Source organism: Eubalaena glacialis, chromosome 6 (assembly GCF_028564815.1).
Source record: "Eubalaena glacialis isolate mEubGla1 chromosome 6, mEubGla1.1.hap2.+ XY, whole genome shotgun sequence".
NCBI lineage: Eukaryota > Metazoa > Chordata > Mammalia > Artiodactyla > Balaenidae > Eubalaena > Eubalaena glacialis.
In genome coordinates, this window is record NC_083721.1 from 18,240,455 (window position 1) to 18,260,001 (window position 19,547).

The 19,547-nt window shown below is 37.4% G+C and overlaps 1 protein-coding gene across 1 annotated transcript in view; it reads left to right on the forward strand.

Moving 5' to 3' along the window:
- ADAMTS5 (ADAM metallopeptidase with thrombospondin type 1 motif 5) overlaps positions 1-19,547 on the forward strand; it is a 44,311-nt gene that overhangs the window by 8,671 nt on the left and 16,093 nt on the right. Inside the window, exons 3-4 of the mRNA XM_061192948.1 lie at positions 4,661-4,793; positions 16,138-16,305. Of these exons, the coding sequence (XP_061048931.1) occupies positions 4,661-4,793; positions 16,138-16,305 (301 nt within the window). The remainder of the gene's footprint in view (positions 1-4,660; positions 4,794-16,137; positions 16,306-19,547) is intronic.

Sequence of the window (19,547 nt, forward strand, 5' to 3'; positions counted from 1 at the left end):
AGCTCCACCAGTCTCAAGCTTCTGATTTTGGACACTAATGACCCCTGAGCTTTAATTTCTCCATCTATAAATTGAAGTGTTTTCCCTTAATCTCAACATCTGTGTAGCTGGAACAAACCCATAAACCACCTGGTCCAAATTCCTAATGCTATTGATGAAGGAAAGTAGTCTCAAAGCATATAAATAATTCATGCAATGATTCTAATTAATAGAGTTGAATTTAAAGCATCACTATCTCTAATCAGCTTCCATCTCCATTCTCCAAAACCACTCTTCTGAGCATCTATTCCCCTCAATCTCCAATGTGCTCCATCTTTCCTTTCTCTTCTTCTTATCTCATATTTACCAGGATAAGTTCCCTATCTTGGAACTCTGGGCCCAGACTACCTTTCCAGCTTCCCCTGTTCATCCTCCACCGGGTCTATCCTGTACTCCAGCCACAAGAAACATGTTGTCATTTCCAAAACAGACCCTGCCTTTTCCCACCCCTGATATATTCACGAGTCTTTCCTTTTTTTGAATACCCTTCCTCTAACACTATCAGACTCCTTTTCATCCCTCAAGATCCAGTGAGCTCCTTTGAAACACCTTTATTGATTCCCCCAAGGAGAGCTTGGCAATTCCTCTTCTGAACTCCCTCAACAATCTGTTCAATCTGCTTCCTTTTTGAAATGTCTTGTTTTGCTCACTAGATCATGATGTTTCTTAAGGGTCAAGATCAGATCTTATTGTATTTATTCACCACACTGTCAGCACTTCACACAGTGTCTGGCAGGTTGTGGACACACAATAATTGTTTTAGGAATAAGTGTACCTGGATCCCTTGGTCCCTAATCCATGTTTTTTGTGTTACCTAGTTGTATCCAGAAGCATGGACAGAGACTGCAGAACATGGGTCATTGTCATGGTTGGCCTAACAGACCCTATTAATGTAGTTTCTGCTGAGGTCCAAATCAAGACCTCTGCTATTGGGGGCTGCTGTTTAGGTAGCCAGAAAGGCAAATGACACCTCAAGAATCAGATCCACAGGACAAATATGAATTATGATGAATAAGTATATGTCTGTGTACTACTGATGGCTAAAATACGTACCACACCCAATTCTCCTGTCACTAATCCCTCTTCACTAGGAATCTGGTAGACAGGTAGATACCTGAGGCTAGTTAAACCCTCTTCTCTGCCCTTCCCTTGAGCTCTGGGCTTGTCCTTACCAGGGGGTAATATCTGTAGAAATAGAAGATGCTGCTATTTAACTCCAGATTCCCCCATACAAAGTACCCTGCCTTCATTTTGGCTGCCGTTACCGCAGCTGTGATGATATCTGCTCTTATCAGCCTTCACGTTTCCTTCCTTCCCTCAGCGCATTTATGCTGCCTGAGAGACCAATCTCCCATCAAGACTAGAAATCCTGCGTCTCCTGTTATGCCTTCCACTTTGCACACTCACATCGGCTTAGTTCATTTTCCCCACCCAGTACCGACCACTGGGATTTTCCAAGTTGTATTAGCTTCTGGGCACCTGCTTCTCAAGGTAGCAGACTTTGCTGGCTTCCTCCCTAACCCCACTCCATCCACGAGAATAGGTCTGTGGTACTGTGAGTCCTTCTAAACTTCACGATAAGTCACAGATACTGCCATATTCATGATCCTCTAAATGACCACCCCTAGTCACCATGTCAGTGACCTCCCTGTCGAGTCTTCGTTGGGCTTGCTGACTATCTCGGCTCTATTTTAGATACAGTCCCAGTCCTGGCTTCTGGCCAGGACCACACCACAAACCCACCAGTTAAATCTCTGCATGCTCTTGCAACCCTTACATTTTATTAAATCTTCCATTGCATTGTTGTCTACACGATATCAACATCATGATAAGATATCAATCCTGCATAAAAAGAACCATCTTTAACATAACAGAGATATAACTTCCCTTCAGATTTACACTGACTAAGCAGAAAAATTCTTGACAGCACTTTTGTTTGCCTCTTATGTGGCTACTGTATGTGATTTACATTTCTTTAGTATCCCCTGCTTCCAGATTTGGAAGATAGATGGATGGGTGGATAGACGGAGAGACAGACAGACAGACAGATAGATAGATGCTATTGCCCCAATGGTGTCCTTACTCTTTCTCTGAATTAAAAAAAAAAAATTTCTATAAACTTCAAATAAGGTTTGCACCTGTAAATGTTGTTATAAATCACCATCAGAAAATAGACATGGATGTGATGTGCTGTATTCTTAATAATTTGATGCACAAGTTGAGTTTTAATGCAATGGAGTGAACATTGCATCCCAAAGAAATACAGGCATTCGTTGTATATCTTGAGGAAGAAACCATAACTGAGCTGCCACGGTTTGAAATTGCATGAGTGAAGTGGAAAGGTTGCCAGTTTACATAATTACAGTTACAGAAATATAGTCTGTGGCTATGCAGTCAAGGGTTTAATCAGTGTGATTAAAAAAATAACTGCTTCTGTTCATTATTTTGTCACATGTACAAATTTCCGTGGCAAAGGGCCAAATGCATTTAATGCAATTCAAGGATGACAAGGAGGTTTGATGGGCTCTAATGAGCAATTGATTAGCAGTAAACAGAGAGAGATTAAGAATCCACATTAAACTCTATTCAGAAAAGAGGGCCATTTCCATTAGCTGTGGCTGTTCATCCGAGCTTATTAATGAAGTAAGGAGTAAGAAGGGGAAACAATTCTTCGGTTTTGTTATTTGAACCCCAAATTGTGAAGATAAACATAAAACTCGGTTTAAAAAAAATATGCATGTGCAGAAATAACCCACAGTGTCCAGCAGTTCACTTACACCATGACCTGGGCCTTTGGTCTTAAAGCTACTAAAATGACCGGGGGAAAAATGGATTAAAACATGTATTGTACTATATAATTATCTCAAAGGCTGATTGTTATGCAAAAGTGTGTTCCAATTTCAATTTTAAAAACTACTAATTTGTTCTCAACAGCTGTAATTTGAGATCCCATGGGATGACATATGAGGATACCCAGGAGACATTGGGAGGCTATTGTTGGTTTGGTGACTGGATTCACCCAGGCTACTTGGCTGAGATTTCTACTGTCTGCAGCTATAATAATATGGCGGCCACAGTGCAATTCATCACAGCTGGAATCTCATAATATACGGAGCGCGATAAGGACCTGAAAATGTACTAGGGAGATCGTAGGGTATACCTTTTAAATATTATTCACCTTAACTGGACTTTTATGCAGCTTTTTATGTAGAGAAAAGTTAGAAGAGTATGTTGACATTGACTAGGCGGCATTAGTTATGTAGTAGTAATATCTTGTGCTGGCTTCCTGGAGTCTGTTGAGGTCTTGCTAGCATATAGCATATTAAAGGTATGTGACAATGTTCAGTAAGGCAAAAATCTGTATAGGATAACCATCTTTTCTCTTTTTCCTGGGAGAATAAAAATATTAGCTCCATGTCATCAAAAAAAATAAGTAAAAAATAAAATTATGTGAGGTCTACATTGCATCTGACTATATGTCAGAATTCACCTCTATTAAGCAAATGTTTGCTGAGTTCCTATTATAAGTCAGGCATTGTGGTAGTTGGAGATACAAAGATAATAACTGCAACAGAGAGAACACTTATTTCAACTAGTAAATAGTCATATTTCACAGTAATTAATATTTTTAAAAAATTCTTCTGCTGTTATTCACTTATGGCTTTTGCTTTGGATAGAAATATATATACTGTCAATTAATTTTCATTGAAAACAGGAGTCAAATACAAGAAAGTCTAATGTCCATTAATACTCAAATAGCATTTAATGGAAAGTTTATCATTACAAATCTATCACGTCAAAAAATTTGGCTTATAACTTCTCTTTATGCTTCATAATTTAAAATTGTCTTGCTGATGTCTCTTTCATCTAATTTGATCATATTAACCATTAGCGAGGTGTGATCATGTTCCCCTTTGAGAATCTCTTAAAAGCTATGCAATTTCTCTCCAGAAAAACACGTATGCTCATTTATATAAATACAGTATATTACATATATTTTCTGAGAATTGATCAGGTTGAAAAACACTACATTAAACACTGTGGGAAAGAGTGTATACATTTCTGAAGACACAACCTATGAAATTACAACTCGATTTGGCAATTAAGAGGTGATCTTTTGAGGAATTACCCTTATAGATTAAAATTTAGTTTCTTACCCAAATTACTGAGAAATTTATATTCTGCCATAAATAGGTGATTGCAATTTGCCCCTGTGGTGGAAAACAAATTATTAGGCTTGGCTTCTGATAAATTTAGCAGGAATTTAGGTCAGAATATTAAGGCTTTCCTAAGCGTGACTATATGTGAAAGTGACCCATGGCATATGTGCCTGCATATACACAGTACAGCTTTGTTAAGGCTGCGACTGCTATTGTAATGGACAAGCCACAATCTTATGACATGTTTTAAAATGTAACTGAGTCCCTTCTGGGCTTCTGGGACCCAGAGAAGCTTAGAAGAGTCAATGCTATTAGTTTGTCTTTGGAAGGTTTCCAGAGCTGAGCAGGTGATACCATAAACATATCCCAGTGTTGACATTTGGAGTGAGCAAGTGACTCTACAAGGTGGCTCCTTCTGGATGTAAATTGATTTTAATGATTTCTTTCTTTCTCCCGGGCAGGATTTATGTGGGCATCATTCATGTGACACCCTGGGAATGGCAGACGTTGGGACCATATGTTCTCCCGAACGCAGCTGTGCTGTGATTGAAGATGATGGTCTCCATGCAGCCTTCACCGTGGCTCACGAAATTGGTATGCAGTGTCTTTTCTCTTCCCTGGCCAAATCAAACACTTGTAACAGCTGCAACAGGAACAAAAATACTTGGCAATTAATTCCAGATTTCTCCTGGTTCAGATGCAGCATTGGGGATTACATTTGTTTATATTTGTACTTTTAGGGTTAACTAATAAGAGGGAAGGAAAACAAAGTCAGGCATACACAGTAGATATTTCCTTTGTGTCAGTGCCATTTAAAAGTTTAAGAGAAATTCGCTAGTGCTACTGTCTTTTGAAGCATCCATAAAGGACTCAGACAAAATTTGTCACAGTTGACAATGGAATGCAGAGATGTTTGCCTTAGAAGTTGCTCTATTGATTCATCCAGGGCTAATCAGTTTACACAGAAATTCATCAGGTTTTATTCCACTGTAAGGGATAACAGCTCCTGGAAAAGGTAATCAATAGCTTATGGACAACATTCCTGTCTTGTTTTTAATAGCAAAGCAAATGAAACAAAACCTAACAGTTACCAGGGTTGGTTTTAAAATGTCACTTACCTGGTGACATTAAGAAACTCATCTAAATCCTAAAACTAGAAATTTAGGACTGAGTTAAATATGAAAAATATCCCAGCAATTAGGAATATGTGTTTCCTAATAATTGACCTAGCTACTAGGTACATAAGAAGTTAATTTAGTACTTAAGATTAAATGTTAGAATTATACGCTTCTGGGCTCAGTTTTTGCTAAAGTGCTTTCTGCCTGTGTCATGCTGGTCTGATTATTTAAACTCTCTAAGCTTCAGTTTTCATATCTGAAATACAGGCATAATAATGCCTATTTCATTGAATTATTTCAGGGACTAAGTTGGGTAAGTTACAGATACTAGCTGTTATATATATCCATATACACTTCTGTTTCTCTTTTTAATTAACTAGTCCATTTACTTTTTAATGTGTCACCTTTTAGCATTATCTTTTTGGAGGCAAAGTATGGCTTGATAATTATTGTACTTTTTTGCTGTATTTTATTAAGCAGATTGTTTTCTTAAGCTAAAACCATAATTTTAAAATAGAAATTAAAACTTTTTTCCCATAATTTTAGTAGGCAAAGAACATTTCACAACGTGTTGATTTTTGGCTGCTATGTTTTCTTTTGGGACTTAAAATAACTTCACATCAAAAGTGTAACTGTATAAGTCAGTATATTGGAGCAGTAAAATAGAAATCAGTACTTAAATTCCAGTTCGTTTGTATTAATCATGATCTTAATTCTCTTAACTGACACTCTTCTTACCATCTAAGCAAAAAAACACAAACATAATATCTTAATGTAAATAACTGTCCGATAGCATCACTGATAACAATTCAATTTAATACTTTATTAATTGAGCATCTTTAGCTTCAAGATGGAATCCCAGCTCTGTCTCCGTGTTCTCTTTTATCTCAGGAAAGAGATTCAGACAATGCGTCTCCATTTCTTCCCTAGTAAGTGAACTAATAATAATGAATGAGGCATGGCTCTGTGGTGGCTGCACTAGAAGACCTGGTATGTCTGAAAGTGTTTTTAAAACACAAATGCCATTTGAGCTTTGGGGCTGGGATTATGTCTTCACCTATCTCTCATTCATGCCTATTAAACTCACTGATAAAAAATACAGCCTAACATTGATCCTTCATTGATATTTATTACATATCTGTGTATGTGCACGACTAAGTGGGAGAAACACAAGAGCCACCCAAGGCAATATTCTGATTTTGCAGCAAAGCTAAGAAGAATTAGTTCAAATACTCAAGAGCACTGTAGTGACGCAGAGACGATTTAAAAAGTACACCAGTAATTAATCACCATTATTCAGAGTGAGAGAAGTTCCGTAAGAAAAGTTCTAAGCCCTCGGTAGGTAGAGGCTGGTTCATCTCACACTGGGTAGAGGAATGATGAGAAATAAGCAACAGTGCTGCAGTGAACATTGGGGTACGTGACTCTTTTTGAATTATTTCAAATTTTCTCTGGGTATATGCCCAGGAGTGGGATTGCTGGGTCGTATGGTAGTTCTATTTTTAGTTTTTTAAGGAACCTCCATACTGTTCTCCATAGTGGCTGTATCAATTTGCATTCCCACCAACGGTACAAAAGGGTTTCCTTTTCTCCACACCCTCTCCAGCATTTGCTGTTTGTAATGGCCATTCTGACCGGTGTGAGGTGATACCTCATTGTAGTTTTGATTTGCATTTCTCTAATGATTAGTGATGTTGAGCATCTTCTCATGTGCCTCTTGGCCATCTGTATGTCTTCTTGGGGGAAATGTCTACTTAGGTCTTCCGCTCATTTTTTAATTGGGTTGTTTGTTTTTTTGATATTGAGCTCCATGAGCTGTTTGTATATTTTGGAGATTAATCCTTTGTCCGTTGATTCATTTGCAAATATTTTCTCCCATTCTGAGGGTTGTCTTTTTGTCTTGTTGATGGTTTCCTTTGCTGTGCAAAAGCTTTTAAGTTTAATTAAGTCCCATTTGTTTATTTTTGTTTTTATTTTCATTACTCTAGGAGGTGGGTCAAAAAGGACACATGTACCCCAATGTTCATTGCAGCATTATTTATAATAGCCAGGACATGGAAACAACCTAAGTGTCCAACGATAGATGAATGCATAAAGAAGACGTGGTACATATATACAATGGAATATTACTCAGCCATGAAAAGGAACAGAATTGGGTCATTTGTAGAGATGTGGATGGACCTAGAGTCTGTCATATAGAGTGAAGTAAGCCAGAAAGAGAAAAACAAATATCGTATATTAATGCGTATGTGTGGAATCTAGAAAAATGGTACAGATGAACCTATTTGCAGGGCAGGAATAGAGACATAGACGTAGAGAACAGACATGTGGACACAGGTGGGGAAGGGGAGGGTTGTATGAATTAGGAGATTAGGTTTGACATAAATACACTACCACGTGTGAAATAGCTAGCTCGTGGGAACCTGCTGTATGGCACAGGGAGCTCAGCTCGGTGCTCTGTGATGACCTAGATGTGGGGGGGCCGGGCCGGGAATTTGGGAGGAGGGTGGTCCAAGAGGGAGGGGATATAGGTATACATAGAGCTGATTCACTTCATTGTACGGCAGAAACTAACACAACATTGTAAAGCAATTTTACTCCAATAAAAAAAAAAAAAAAAGAAGAAAGAAAGAAGCAACAGAGTGGAATTGTGGCATCAACCGCCCATAAGATCATGAGCCCTAAATCCTGACCTTGTGAAAAAGAGATTACAGATTCCATGAAGGAAGGGCTGTTTCTTCCTTCAATCCTCTTACACATTGACAGCCTCTGGTTTCTTTGTAAAGGAACCACTGTGGCAGTAAATGCAGCTTCTTTGAGGCTGCATTGATCCCCAAGGCAACTGGACTGTAATGAAGAACCTTCCAGCATCATCTTTCCCAGCCCTCCTGAGTTCCTAAACCAAGAGGTTATGCAGGCAGGCAGCAGTCAGAGAGGTAGGAAGCCAGTTGCTAATGAGAACGTTTTATTAAAACTGTATATGTACAATAAGAACTTTTCTTAATAATACAAGAATAGTGGACATAGTTTCATAAGAGAACAACGTGGGAGAAATGTGGGTTTCTGTGCAAAAAAATCATACCTAAATCTTTGATGTCTGACTGTGCTCTGTGTTCCCTTTAATTTCTTGTTTGGATCATTTCTATTTACTTCTTTAGAATTCTCTGTAATTCATTCTCCAATCAAACAGTGCCTACTTAATTTCCCTTTTTGCATTACATGTGCCCTAACCTGAGAAATTTAAGGTCTGGGAATAGGGGGATATGGATTTAATTTCCCTTTCATAAAGGGATCTGGCTTTCATTCACTTTGTTTTCTAATTGCTTTATTTTTCTTTAATTTCACTTTTCGCCTAAATATTGCGAACACGTGTTATAAAGTATAAGCCTTAAAAATTGTAGAGAAGATAACCTTACAAAATATTTCCTAATCATCTGTATACAATTACAGAGCTTTGCCTCTGCAGCCAGTGTGATTTTGGGTAGTGCAGCTCGCTATTCTGTTCCCAGCGCTTTATTTTTAGATGGTTGCTTGAAGCCATCAGCTTGAATTAACTATGCTCTGGATTCTAATTCTACTCTGTTCTTCTTATGTAATTTCCTCCCTTCCCTTTTATTAGACATTTACTACTTTCCAAATTTGGAGGTTATATATCCAGGCTACATATGGTGATAAAATGACGTTGTGAAACCTCGGTTTTGCCAGAGTGTTTTGAATTCGCTTCAGTCCATTCCAAAATGAGCAATTTGCTTCATGCATACGGTGTAAATACGTTCCTGTGCTCAAAACATAAGCTGTGGAGAAAATTTCCAGGCTGTTCCCATGATCTTTCTACTTTATTTCTTCTATAAGAAGTGAAATGATATATTTGATCAATACTTCTATTAACCGATTTAAATTCCGTTTCACATGGAATGTCCCACTCACTGCTTCCTCTTTCTGTACATAGTGGTTTAAAATACAAAGTCATTACAGTTGAATAAAAAGCTTTTTGTTCTTTTACTCCCTTCATCAAAAAATGCCCCTACATTGAGAATTATGTAAAATGTCAATAAACAGAGGCAAGCCTGAAGTCCTTATCTTGTACCTTTTCTATCCATGATGTTAAAGTCATGATGAAGTGACTTAAATGAACAGTTCTGAAAAGTGACTCTTCATGTGCCACGTGTAAATGGGAACACTTCTCTTTTCCTGCTAGTTCTTTCCAAAAAAAGAGCTAGATTCTGGAGATGCGTAGTCAACTGATGTCAATACAGGCTTCTGGAAAATAGAGTTTGATGCGTCCAGGCTCTGCCTAGACAGTAACAAATTGCCTGCCATCTTGCTATGTTAGGGGCATGTCAACACTGAGTAAATTGTTGGGACGTTTAAGAAAGTTGTTTTAAACTATCAAGAACTCAGTCCCCATCCCTGGACCTTGGGTGGAGGTAAGAATGTGGTTATAGCCGTTTTACAATCCAAATGTGAACTGTAGCAAGTTTCAAGTGAATGTAAGTTTACATTTGGAGTTTATATTTTTAACGTGTCAAACTTTTATTATCAGCTTTCAATAATAAAGATTTCACCTGCTGCACACATGGTTCTCCAACATAATAATTTTACTGATGTTAGGCCAGCTTCTAATGTGCTAGGGGGAGCAATCTGATTTTATTTAGACTAATGAAATCCATAATTTGCAAACAGGCCGAAGCTTAACCTTAGAGTAGTTAATTATAAAATGTGCTAAGTGAATCTCTCCACCATGAAAGTCTCCAAAATGCTTCCTAAGCTAAAATCAGGCAAAGTGTCAGGGCCAGATATTCAGCTGGAGGCTTAGGAAGTGGTCGAGACCCAACAGTATGGCTGCATATGTTTTGCTGCATTTGGAGTGATTCTCTGCGGTTCTCTGGTTATGTTGATCTGCATGTGACTCTGCTCCCACCGATGATTAGATTAAACGAGGCCATGTTTTGAAAAGCTGCAGAGGCCCTGGAAACACCATACACCAAAGCCAAGTGCACAGAATCAGATGTCAGGACTGGCTGTGAGATGTGAGGTAAAAGGAAGCTAGGTTTAAACTTGGTATTTACCCTCAAACCCATAGCTTTAATCAGCATGAACTGAGCGTTTTTTTCTGTCCAGTTTGGAGCAATGCCACACTGTGTCTTTCTTGGCCCCCAGATGAAAGGTGGGAATAGGTCTTTGCTCCATGTCCGGAGGCAGCATTGAAAGATTTAGCGTTTAGTATCAGTCGGTTTGTTTTTAAATCAAATCCCAATTCGTATTTCTCTAGGGGAGGCCTGTAGATTGTCTGTCACGTGTGTGGAAAGCCAACAAGTTGAAGGTGGCACAAAATAAATATATCACACACTTAATGAGTGATTTTTCCTCTATGAAGAGAAAATTTCACCTTCTCTCACAAATCAAGAGTGTCTAGTAATATCAGAATTTATCAAAAACTACCAAAGGCTAGAATACCCATAAGTAAAGTTATAACAAAACCAAGGTATTAGTGAGAACAATGAAGTTAACTAACAATCACTGGGTATTTATATTTGTCAAGCACGTATTCTAAGCACTTTGCATCTTTTATATCCTTTAAGCCTCACAAAATCCCATGAGGTACGTACGTACTGTGAATGAGTCACCCAAGAGGGGACGCTGATACAGAGCAGTTTCTAAACCGGTCTAAGGTCAACAACTAGTATACTGCTTGGGGAAAATTTGAACCCGGTTCATCTGGCTCTAGAGCCCAAGATTTGGACACTATCCTATAATGGTTTGCTAGTGTTCCTTTTGAAGGAGATAATCCTGAATTTGATTCAAAAGGTTATTGACACAGCTATTTATAAGGTGAAAAAAATTCGTTTTCTTCCTTCTAAATTACATCATTGATATAACGTTTAGCGTTTATGTTTAATGTTTTGAAATGGAAGTTTAAGAGTTTTATCACTGCTACATAAGGATTTGCGTTTGAATAGACACGTAGGATCCAATTATTGGAGCTCCTGGTTTCCTTCACCAAGGAGTCTAGATTCTGATCCCATGTGAGCTTTTGACTCTCTTTTCAACCCCTGGCAAGACCTTCCTGCACCTCAATAATCTTAGCTGGAAAATTAGGTAAAAATAAAAACATCACGTCATTAAGAAACAGATGCTTCATCTGAGCAGTGCTTTCTTAAGTAAACACATGACAGAGCTTCTTGTGACATTTTTTAAAGATGTGGTGCTGTGCCCCCTTGTCTATTGGTCAGTTTGGGGTCAGGAGACAAGAGCTTGAAATTCTGTTTAATTTACAGACCAAAGTTTAGAAAAACAACCCAGTTTCCCTCCTGAGGTTAATGTTATAAGTCATCCCTAGTTGTACGGTAATAACTGAGTTGAATAAGAAGCTGAACCAACATTTTCCTTTAAAGTCATGTGTCTTTACCCGGGTGTCCATTATCTCAGATTTTAGAACACCAGATTCACTTGTGAATTTAAGGAGACAAGATGCTTTTTAAACCTACATTGTGAATGTCCAAGATGAAACTTATTTAATGAAATGTCACCCATTTACCAATTTTAAAAGACGATTACTGTCCTAGAAAAATTATCAGGTGACTAATTGTTTGCTATTTCTGAACTAACACTATTACTCAGACTCTTACCCTACAGACTTTGCTTTAATGTAATTTACCATGAAACTCATTTCCTTAGCATAATTCAAATAAACTCCTTCCTGAGGTTATTTTGTATGATGGGCACTCAGCAGGACTGTTGTATTTATGACATGATTTAATATCTATTAATATATGTGTATATGTATAGCTGATTCACTTTGTTATAAAGCAGAAACTAACACACCATTGTAAAGCAATTACACTCCAATAAAGATGTTAAAAAAAATTAAAAAAAAAAAAAGAATAGGTCAGTATTTTATACAGAAGCCCGTTTAATTTACACCTTGAGTTTTACTAATGATTTCAAACAGCAAGACACAGTTCTGGAGGCTGCATCACTTGGGAAAATGCTGAATTGGACCCCTGCATTACTCTGTAAATTTTACTCTGACTTCTGTAATACTTTTTAAAAAAATTTACTGTGTGAATACAAATGCCATTAACAAACTCACCCACTACATAACTGTGTTTGGTCCTTAACTCTGTCGGGATTTTAGGTGAGAAGTGGCTTCCAATCACAGGAGTCAAGAATTAAAGATTCACTAAGAAAGATAGTATTGTAAATAAGATTGCCTAACTTCATTAAGGCCAACAAACCGCTCTTCAATCTTTTGCACGTCTACTGATTACAAATGGTTCCAAATACAAATGCTAATGCTTCCTTGCAGCGAGTCTTTGGGACCGCTGCTTTAAACCCACACCTTGAATTGTGGTCCTTAATGCATATCAGCCCTGTCCTCTCACTAGGATTTTTCACATCCTATTTTACTAAGGTAGCTTGGTTGAACTTCCTCAGATCTCTTCCTTTACCCTTCCAAATTGCCTTGAACCCTCCTCACTCTTTTCCTATACCTGGACTACAGAAAGAAGTATCTCCTCTGTCTTTCAAGGGAAAGAATCGCCTTTCTCTGTGGCTTTCTGGAACCCATCGCCCTGACTCCTCCAAGACCTCACCCCTCAACTAACTCTGGTCTGCTTTGCTCTAAAAACTCATCATAAAATATATTTTGATTAAAAAACCATATTTTATTTTAGGAATTGTCAATATTTTCTCCAACATTGTTTTATTCTCTGGGGCACACGTGTTTAAATCTCAGCTGCACTAATCCTGCCCAAGGCTGCTTGTGGGAGAAATGCTTAATCTCTAATCTTTAAACATTTCTGTGGATGATTTAGGAACAGTCTCTCACTGGAAAAGTTACTCCTAGGCAATCAGTGACATCGTGATAAATTCTGATTAAGCTCTTCACAACATTTCCTTAAAATGTGTTGTTGTCAGCTGTGACATTACATTTGAAATTTCCTAGATTCCAGATTTTTCTCTGTTAATAAGCTTTGAATATCATAGTGTGTGATCTCTGATGTAAGTGTCCCTTGAAAATAACGTATGCTTTTATATGTATCTTGTCATTTCAGGGTTCAAAGATATTGGCAGATTTCACACTGACATTAGATGTCCTAGCTTAATGATTGGGGGAATCACATTTGAAAATGCCATTTCTTTGGCTGCTCACAGCCTTTAGTATGCCTGTCACATCTCTCCAGAAGAGCTTCCAGACATCCCTCACATTGTTCTTCCATTTCAATTCCTCTTCGGCTCCTGAAGGGAAATCACATGGGTCTCTCTTGCTGTGCCCTGGTTCCAGCTCCTGTGGCACTGGCTGCCTGTTTCTTTGGGTGCCTAAATGTTCTTCACATTGCCCATGACTCTCATTGTCCTTGGGAGAGCATACCTCTCCCAGCCAGCTGACAAGCTTTCTTCGTGGAGAACAGAACATTCATCCTCCCTCCAAGGCGTCTGTCTCTCTCAGCTGACCCTCAAGCAGTCCCTTTCTGACTGACTCTTGGAGATCTTACAAAATTCACATCTCGTTTCAGCTCTTGCTAAAGTGGAACTGAGATGTGTTCATGCCCAGAATGGCAATCTTTTCTGATGGCCGTCTAAGCATTTCTTATATGTATCTTCAGCAACAAGTAAATTACATTGATAAATTAGCAATTTAGGGGCCAGAGAGCATGCCAAAAGATTCATTAAAAGAGACCAAAATATCTTAAAATAAATTGCTTTGCTTAGATAATTGATATTTAACATTATAGGCTTCACCATTCTGTATAAAAGAAAAAATGGAGGTCCCAGGTCCCTCAAAGCGAATGTGGTGTTTACCACCTGGCTGGTATTTAAATCGGAAATCTAAAATTTAGCCTCCAAATGAAGGGAATATCTCTTGATGCAGTAACACAAAGGCATATAAAAAGTGCTATTTATTTAGATACATTTGGAGGAAAAGACTATTACTCCATTAAATAAATATAAATATCTTATGAAATAGAGTGCAAAGATCACATTTTTTAAAGTAGAAAACCTGGATTCATATTATAGAGGTCCCCTTAGGCCACTTTCCCTTTCTCTTCTATGCCAGGGGGGAAAAAACTCAAGTATGAAACTTCCGCACTAATCCCACAGTGTTAGCTGATAAACATTCTACATTCTCAACAGTGTTTGATATACTAAGTAACTTCTAGCAGTTTTGAATAGGACATGAATGAAAGGTTCTATTTTTCTGTGAGTGCGGTGAAAAACTCAACATACCACCCAAAAATTGGACGAGTTCTTTCCAGTCTTCTTTTCTATGTTATTTGGAAGATACTTTACAGATTATGATGCGCGTTTATGCTGCTGACCAAATAGAAAGTGAGTGGTGGTGAGAGGGTTTCCCACAGAAAACTGACTATCCTAGTAAATGCTACTGAAGTAAATAACTGCATAAATAGCATCAAAATGTGGAGCCTTAGAAGGTCACTGAGCCCTGGCCACTTAATTTCAACCACAACATCAACCAGCTGCTCAGTGGACAATTTTATTATGAGGTGTTAGTGATTTAACAAGTTGGCCAAAAGTAGTTGGAATTTGGCATAAAAAATTTCATCTCTGTTGGGTTTTACTGTTGCTCACTGGACTTTTTCTTGGCGGAATGGACAAAGTTCCTGCCATTGGCATTCCGGAACCCAAGGGGAATGCAGTAATCACTTTTCTGTGGTATTTTCCACATTCTTTTTTGGTGGTTTGTGTATGATTCTATAAAGCTTTGCAAAAAAACACTACTAGGATGACTTGTCTACCTTTTAGAGTCTCTCCAAACTGTTGTCCTGGATTTTTTTCAACAATATTTTAAATTTATTGGAGAATGCATTATACCTTTAGACTATGTGAAAATTAGTCTTATGTAAACAAAAAAATTTAGCCAGATTATAAGAATGAGGTATGTACTCTGTGAAATAATACCTAGCTTGATAGAATGGGAACGGCAGTGAGGGAGTGCAGAGAGCGTGTTTCGTAGACTGAAGCACAAATACCACCTGAGTAGTTCTGGACAATCACTTACCTTCTCAGTATTTGTTTTCTCTCTCTAAGCGCTAACACTCTGTAATGGGCATCTTGGTGCTTTAGACATTTCTTAAGTGTAAGTGGGTATATCTTCAAAATATACCATTTACTTGTGGGGCTAGTATACATTCACAACTCACTAAATAACTAAAAGAAATGGGAGTGAAGCAAGCTTACATATGCGTGGAAACAGAAATTTACTTGAAATCTTTTTTTTTTTTTTTCCTCTAGTCATCTCTTTTATGGCTACCTATTTACTTGGCCAAGAAAATAGAAGTCACTGACATTCAAATACCATCTATTAAGTGTTTGTAACTTGTAGAACATTGAGTTAAATACAGGTTTTTTCCAACAGTGGATGGCGGGGGGAGGCAGGGAGATGCTCTCTGATCTCCTGCGGCTTATAGTTGATCAGAGAAGATGGAAAATTAGACAAGCATTCAAAATAATATGTAGTGAGGACTATGACATAATCCCACAGTTGCCTTGCAAATTCTAGATTCTAAATAAGTCCTGTTTCTACATATCCTTGAGCATGTGTGATCCAGGTGGATTATAGGAACATCTACTCTAGTGTAATTTTTCAGTTTTCCTCTAAATATTCACCAGAAGTGACCACTCTAACTACATGCAGCTTTCATTTACCTGGGGGTCCAGTCTCTGTGTGAAAAGGCAGTTAAAATAAACTCATATACAATTGGGAGGAAAAAAGTCAAGTGCTAGTATAATTGCCACGGAAAAGTAGAAATGCAAAAATCACTCACTATTTGCACTTCATTTGTTCTGTCCTTTAGGACATCTACTTGGCCTCTCCCATGACGATTCCAAATTCTGTGAAGAAAATTTCGGTTCCACAGAAGATAAGCGCTTAATGTCTTCCATCCTAACCAGCATTGATGCATCCAAGCCCTGGTCCAAATGCACCTCAGCCACCATCACAGAATTCCTGGATGATGGCCATGGTATGTATAGTTCCATAGGCTCAGAAACAAAACTTGGAATTATTGCAAATTGTACTTCATTATATCCTCGTGATGTTCACCTTACCCTCTAAGACAATGGTTGCTTAGACAGTGTCAGAAAAAGGAACAAGGGGACTGTCCGTTGGTGTGTAATGCCAGCGTCCTCGGTGGCATTATAGCTATGGTATTTTTGCTTTTGAATTGCAAAGTTCAAAGAGAAGCAATGTGGGAGACCACACAGAATGCCTAGCCAGTGCCCTGAAAACCTGGCTTTTATTCCCTCTTTCACCACTAGCTTACTGTGAGAACATTGGCAGATAATCTTGTTTCCCTGCTATTAATATGACTCACAGCATTATTTGTTACATTCTTATTATAGGGGTGTGGTTAAAATGTAGGTGACAGTTCTGTCAGATTCTCTTTATGGCGACATAAAACCAAGAATGGAAACTCTTTAGATTTGCATTCACTAAAAAGTTTGGTTTCATCCTGACAGCCTGTTTTCCTGAAAGTGGAGTGAAAACTGCAGAACAGGAATAGAAAATCATTCTGAATGCTGAGAAAACAGTTTAAGAACTTCAAAAGAAAATCCTTGGCTTTATCCCCTAAGTACAGTTCAAGAGCACAGCACATTTTGTTAAGTTCTGTAAATCTAGGATTAGTGCTGTAAATTATATAAAAATACTAAGGAAGTCACAGTTTTAGAAATAATAAATTCTGACCCTTAAGTAATCTTTGAAACAAGCTGTTGCTAATTTCCTAGCATTCCTTGTTACCTTAAAATATTAGAAACACAGGAGAAGAGATGAGGTAGAGTTGGAAGAGATCTTCAGAGACCACAGAGTTCAAGTTTCTCATATTACAGAAATGGACATCTCATTCCTTTTTTTTTTTCTCTTAAAACATGTCTCTTTCTAAAACTGGTGGTTGAAGTGAATGTGACAGAAATTCTTGATCATGATAATTGTTCACAATTTTATCTCATGATGTATGGTTCAAAGTTAGATAAACAGAATCTGTAATAACTGTTTTTCCTTGTTCCACAAAGTTTATGGTTTGAAATTTTTGTAATTTCTTAGTGAGTTGGCCATCTTGAGCTTTGGCTACATAATTACACAACAATTAATAAATTCAGTTCTTTGCAGACAAAAAGAAATTCCACTACACAGTTCTTTGCTATCTTGTAGCCAAAATGTTCATAAACTCATTTTTGCTATGCTAATGGTGAACTGGTAATGCTTTAGCTACTCTCAACTACTTACATTTCCTATTCCTGAAAACAATCCACACCCATCTTGCTTTAAAATTTCCCTTAATACAAAATAAATGTTCTTTGTTAGTTGAAAGGATGGCCTAATATCTTCACGATTCAGAAACAATATCAAGAATCAATGTATTAGGTTTTTCCTAGACTAATAATAAAGTGGTAATTTTCTGTTTAGTTAGCCCAGTTTAAAATGCTGATTAAATGCTGATATAGTCCTGGAGTGAATGCTTAGCTAATTATCTGCCTACCTACATTGATCAAGTCCATATCTAATAACATTCCTCTTGGGTGGAATCTTAGTTTCCACTCTTAATATTACTTTTACTGTTTTTTTTCAAGTTTCCTAAAAATGGAATAACATTAATATTTCATTTCAAAATCACACATTACTCATTCCAAAAGGTTGAGCTAAACTTTGAATCACTAAATGAACAGATTTAGTTGCTAAGGCAGCAAATACTTATGGCTAAAATGGGACCAACTTTTTTTTCCCTGTGTAAGTATTAGGTCAGCTAATTACAATGCTGTGCAGAATTTTGTTCCTATTGCCATATTTCTGGAATGATTCATTTATTTCATGTTTGTGGAATTCATGATTTTACTTTCCATGCAGTAAAGATGCTCCCAGTATTGTTCTCATTTTTTAAACATTATTTCTGTATTTAAAAGAATCTACACTCAGATTTTTTAAAATTTTACAACAAATTTTATACATCTTTCTGTGTCTACTCCAAAGGATCTCATGGTAGATAACAACCAAAACCATACTTTTGCTAGAAATAGATCTTATTCATTTGCACTGAGGAAATCACATTTGAATTCCCCATTTATATGTTAAATAAATAAATAAATTCAGTTACCAGCATTTGTTGGACAGGAAATTCTCATAATATATTCATTCATTCGTTCATTTCATCACGCCTAGGCTCTCTCAGTTTTGAATGTGTTGGTTAGGCAGTCTTGTGTTTTAACTGACCCATCCCACCAAAAACTTCAATTTTATCAGTAGCCTATAGTTAGTAAAGTAATTTCAGAATGATGAGAATCTAAGAAAGGCACTGTAGCTGTGACACAGTGGCAAAGTTCAATTATATTCATTTCAAAACAGATACAGAACTGAAGCTACAATACTCTCTGTAGCACTGTCATTTACACTTGAATTTAAATAATTTAATAACGTTTAGATTGCAACCAAAAACTGACTTAAGTCAGTTAAAGCCAAAGTATGACAATAGGAACTAATCAACAGGATTTTCAGATGGTGGCAGTTCTGACATTTCAACTCCAGAGCTTAGGAGAGAACCAAGGGGACAGTCAAAGCCCAAGACGATGGAAAAACAAACGAAAAAGCAAACAAACATACATCTTTGTTAGAAGACTAAGCTGATATCATATCATCAAACCTTTTCAATTTACTGGTAGGGAGCTACTCAAATTTGCAAGCAGAGCCCATTCATTCATATGTAGTAGAAATAGTTCTACTATTTTTCTGTTCTAATTTTCTAGGCCACTAACTATTTAGAGCAAAAAAAATAAAATAGTCATTTAGGTGCATAGGGCATGCCAGACAGGTAAGCTGAGAGAAAGAAGTAAAATCATTTGACAATAAAAGAGAAACCAGAAGAGCAGTAAAATGTAGCCCTGAAACAGTAAAAGCACAGTGGTCTGGCACCATGCTCCAGAAGGTCAGAAACCCTCTTACCCCATTATTGTAGCCTGTTGAAATCCCTCAAGATTTCAGCAGGATACAGTAATCGATACTCAGAAAAGAAGTGATTTTCTGTTACTTAGGAAGGTTAAATTAGGACACTCATATAAAAGGCAGCAAAGCTATTGATGTTTTTAGGTAGATAGTCTCACAAAATTGATACAATTTTTAGGTGGTGTCTGAAGACTACATTACCTAGAGAATCCATTTATGTAATAGTTTATCTGTCTTGTTCCCACCTCCAGCAATGCTGGAGAAATGATGTCT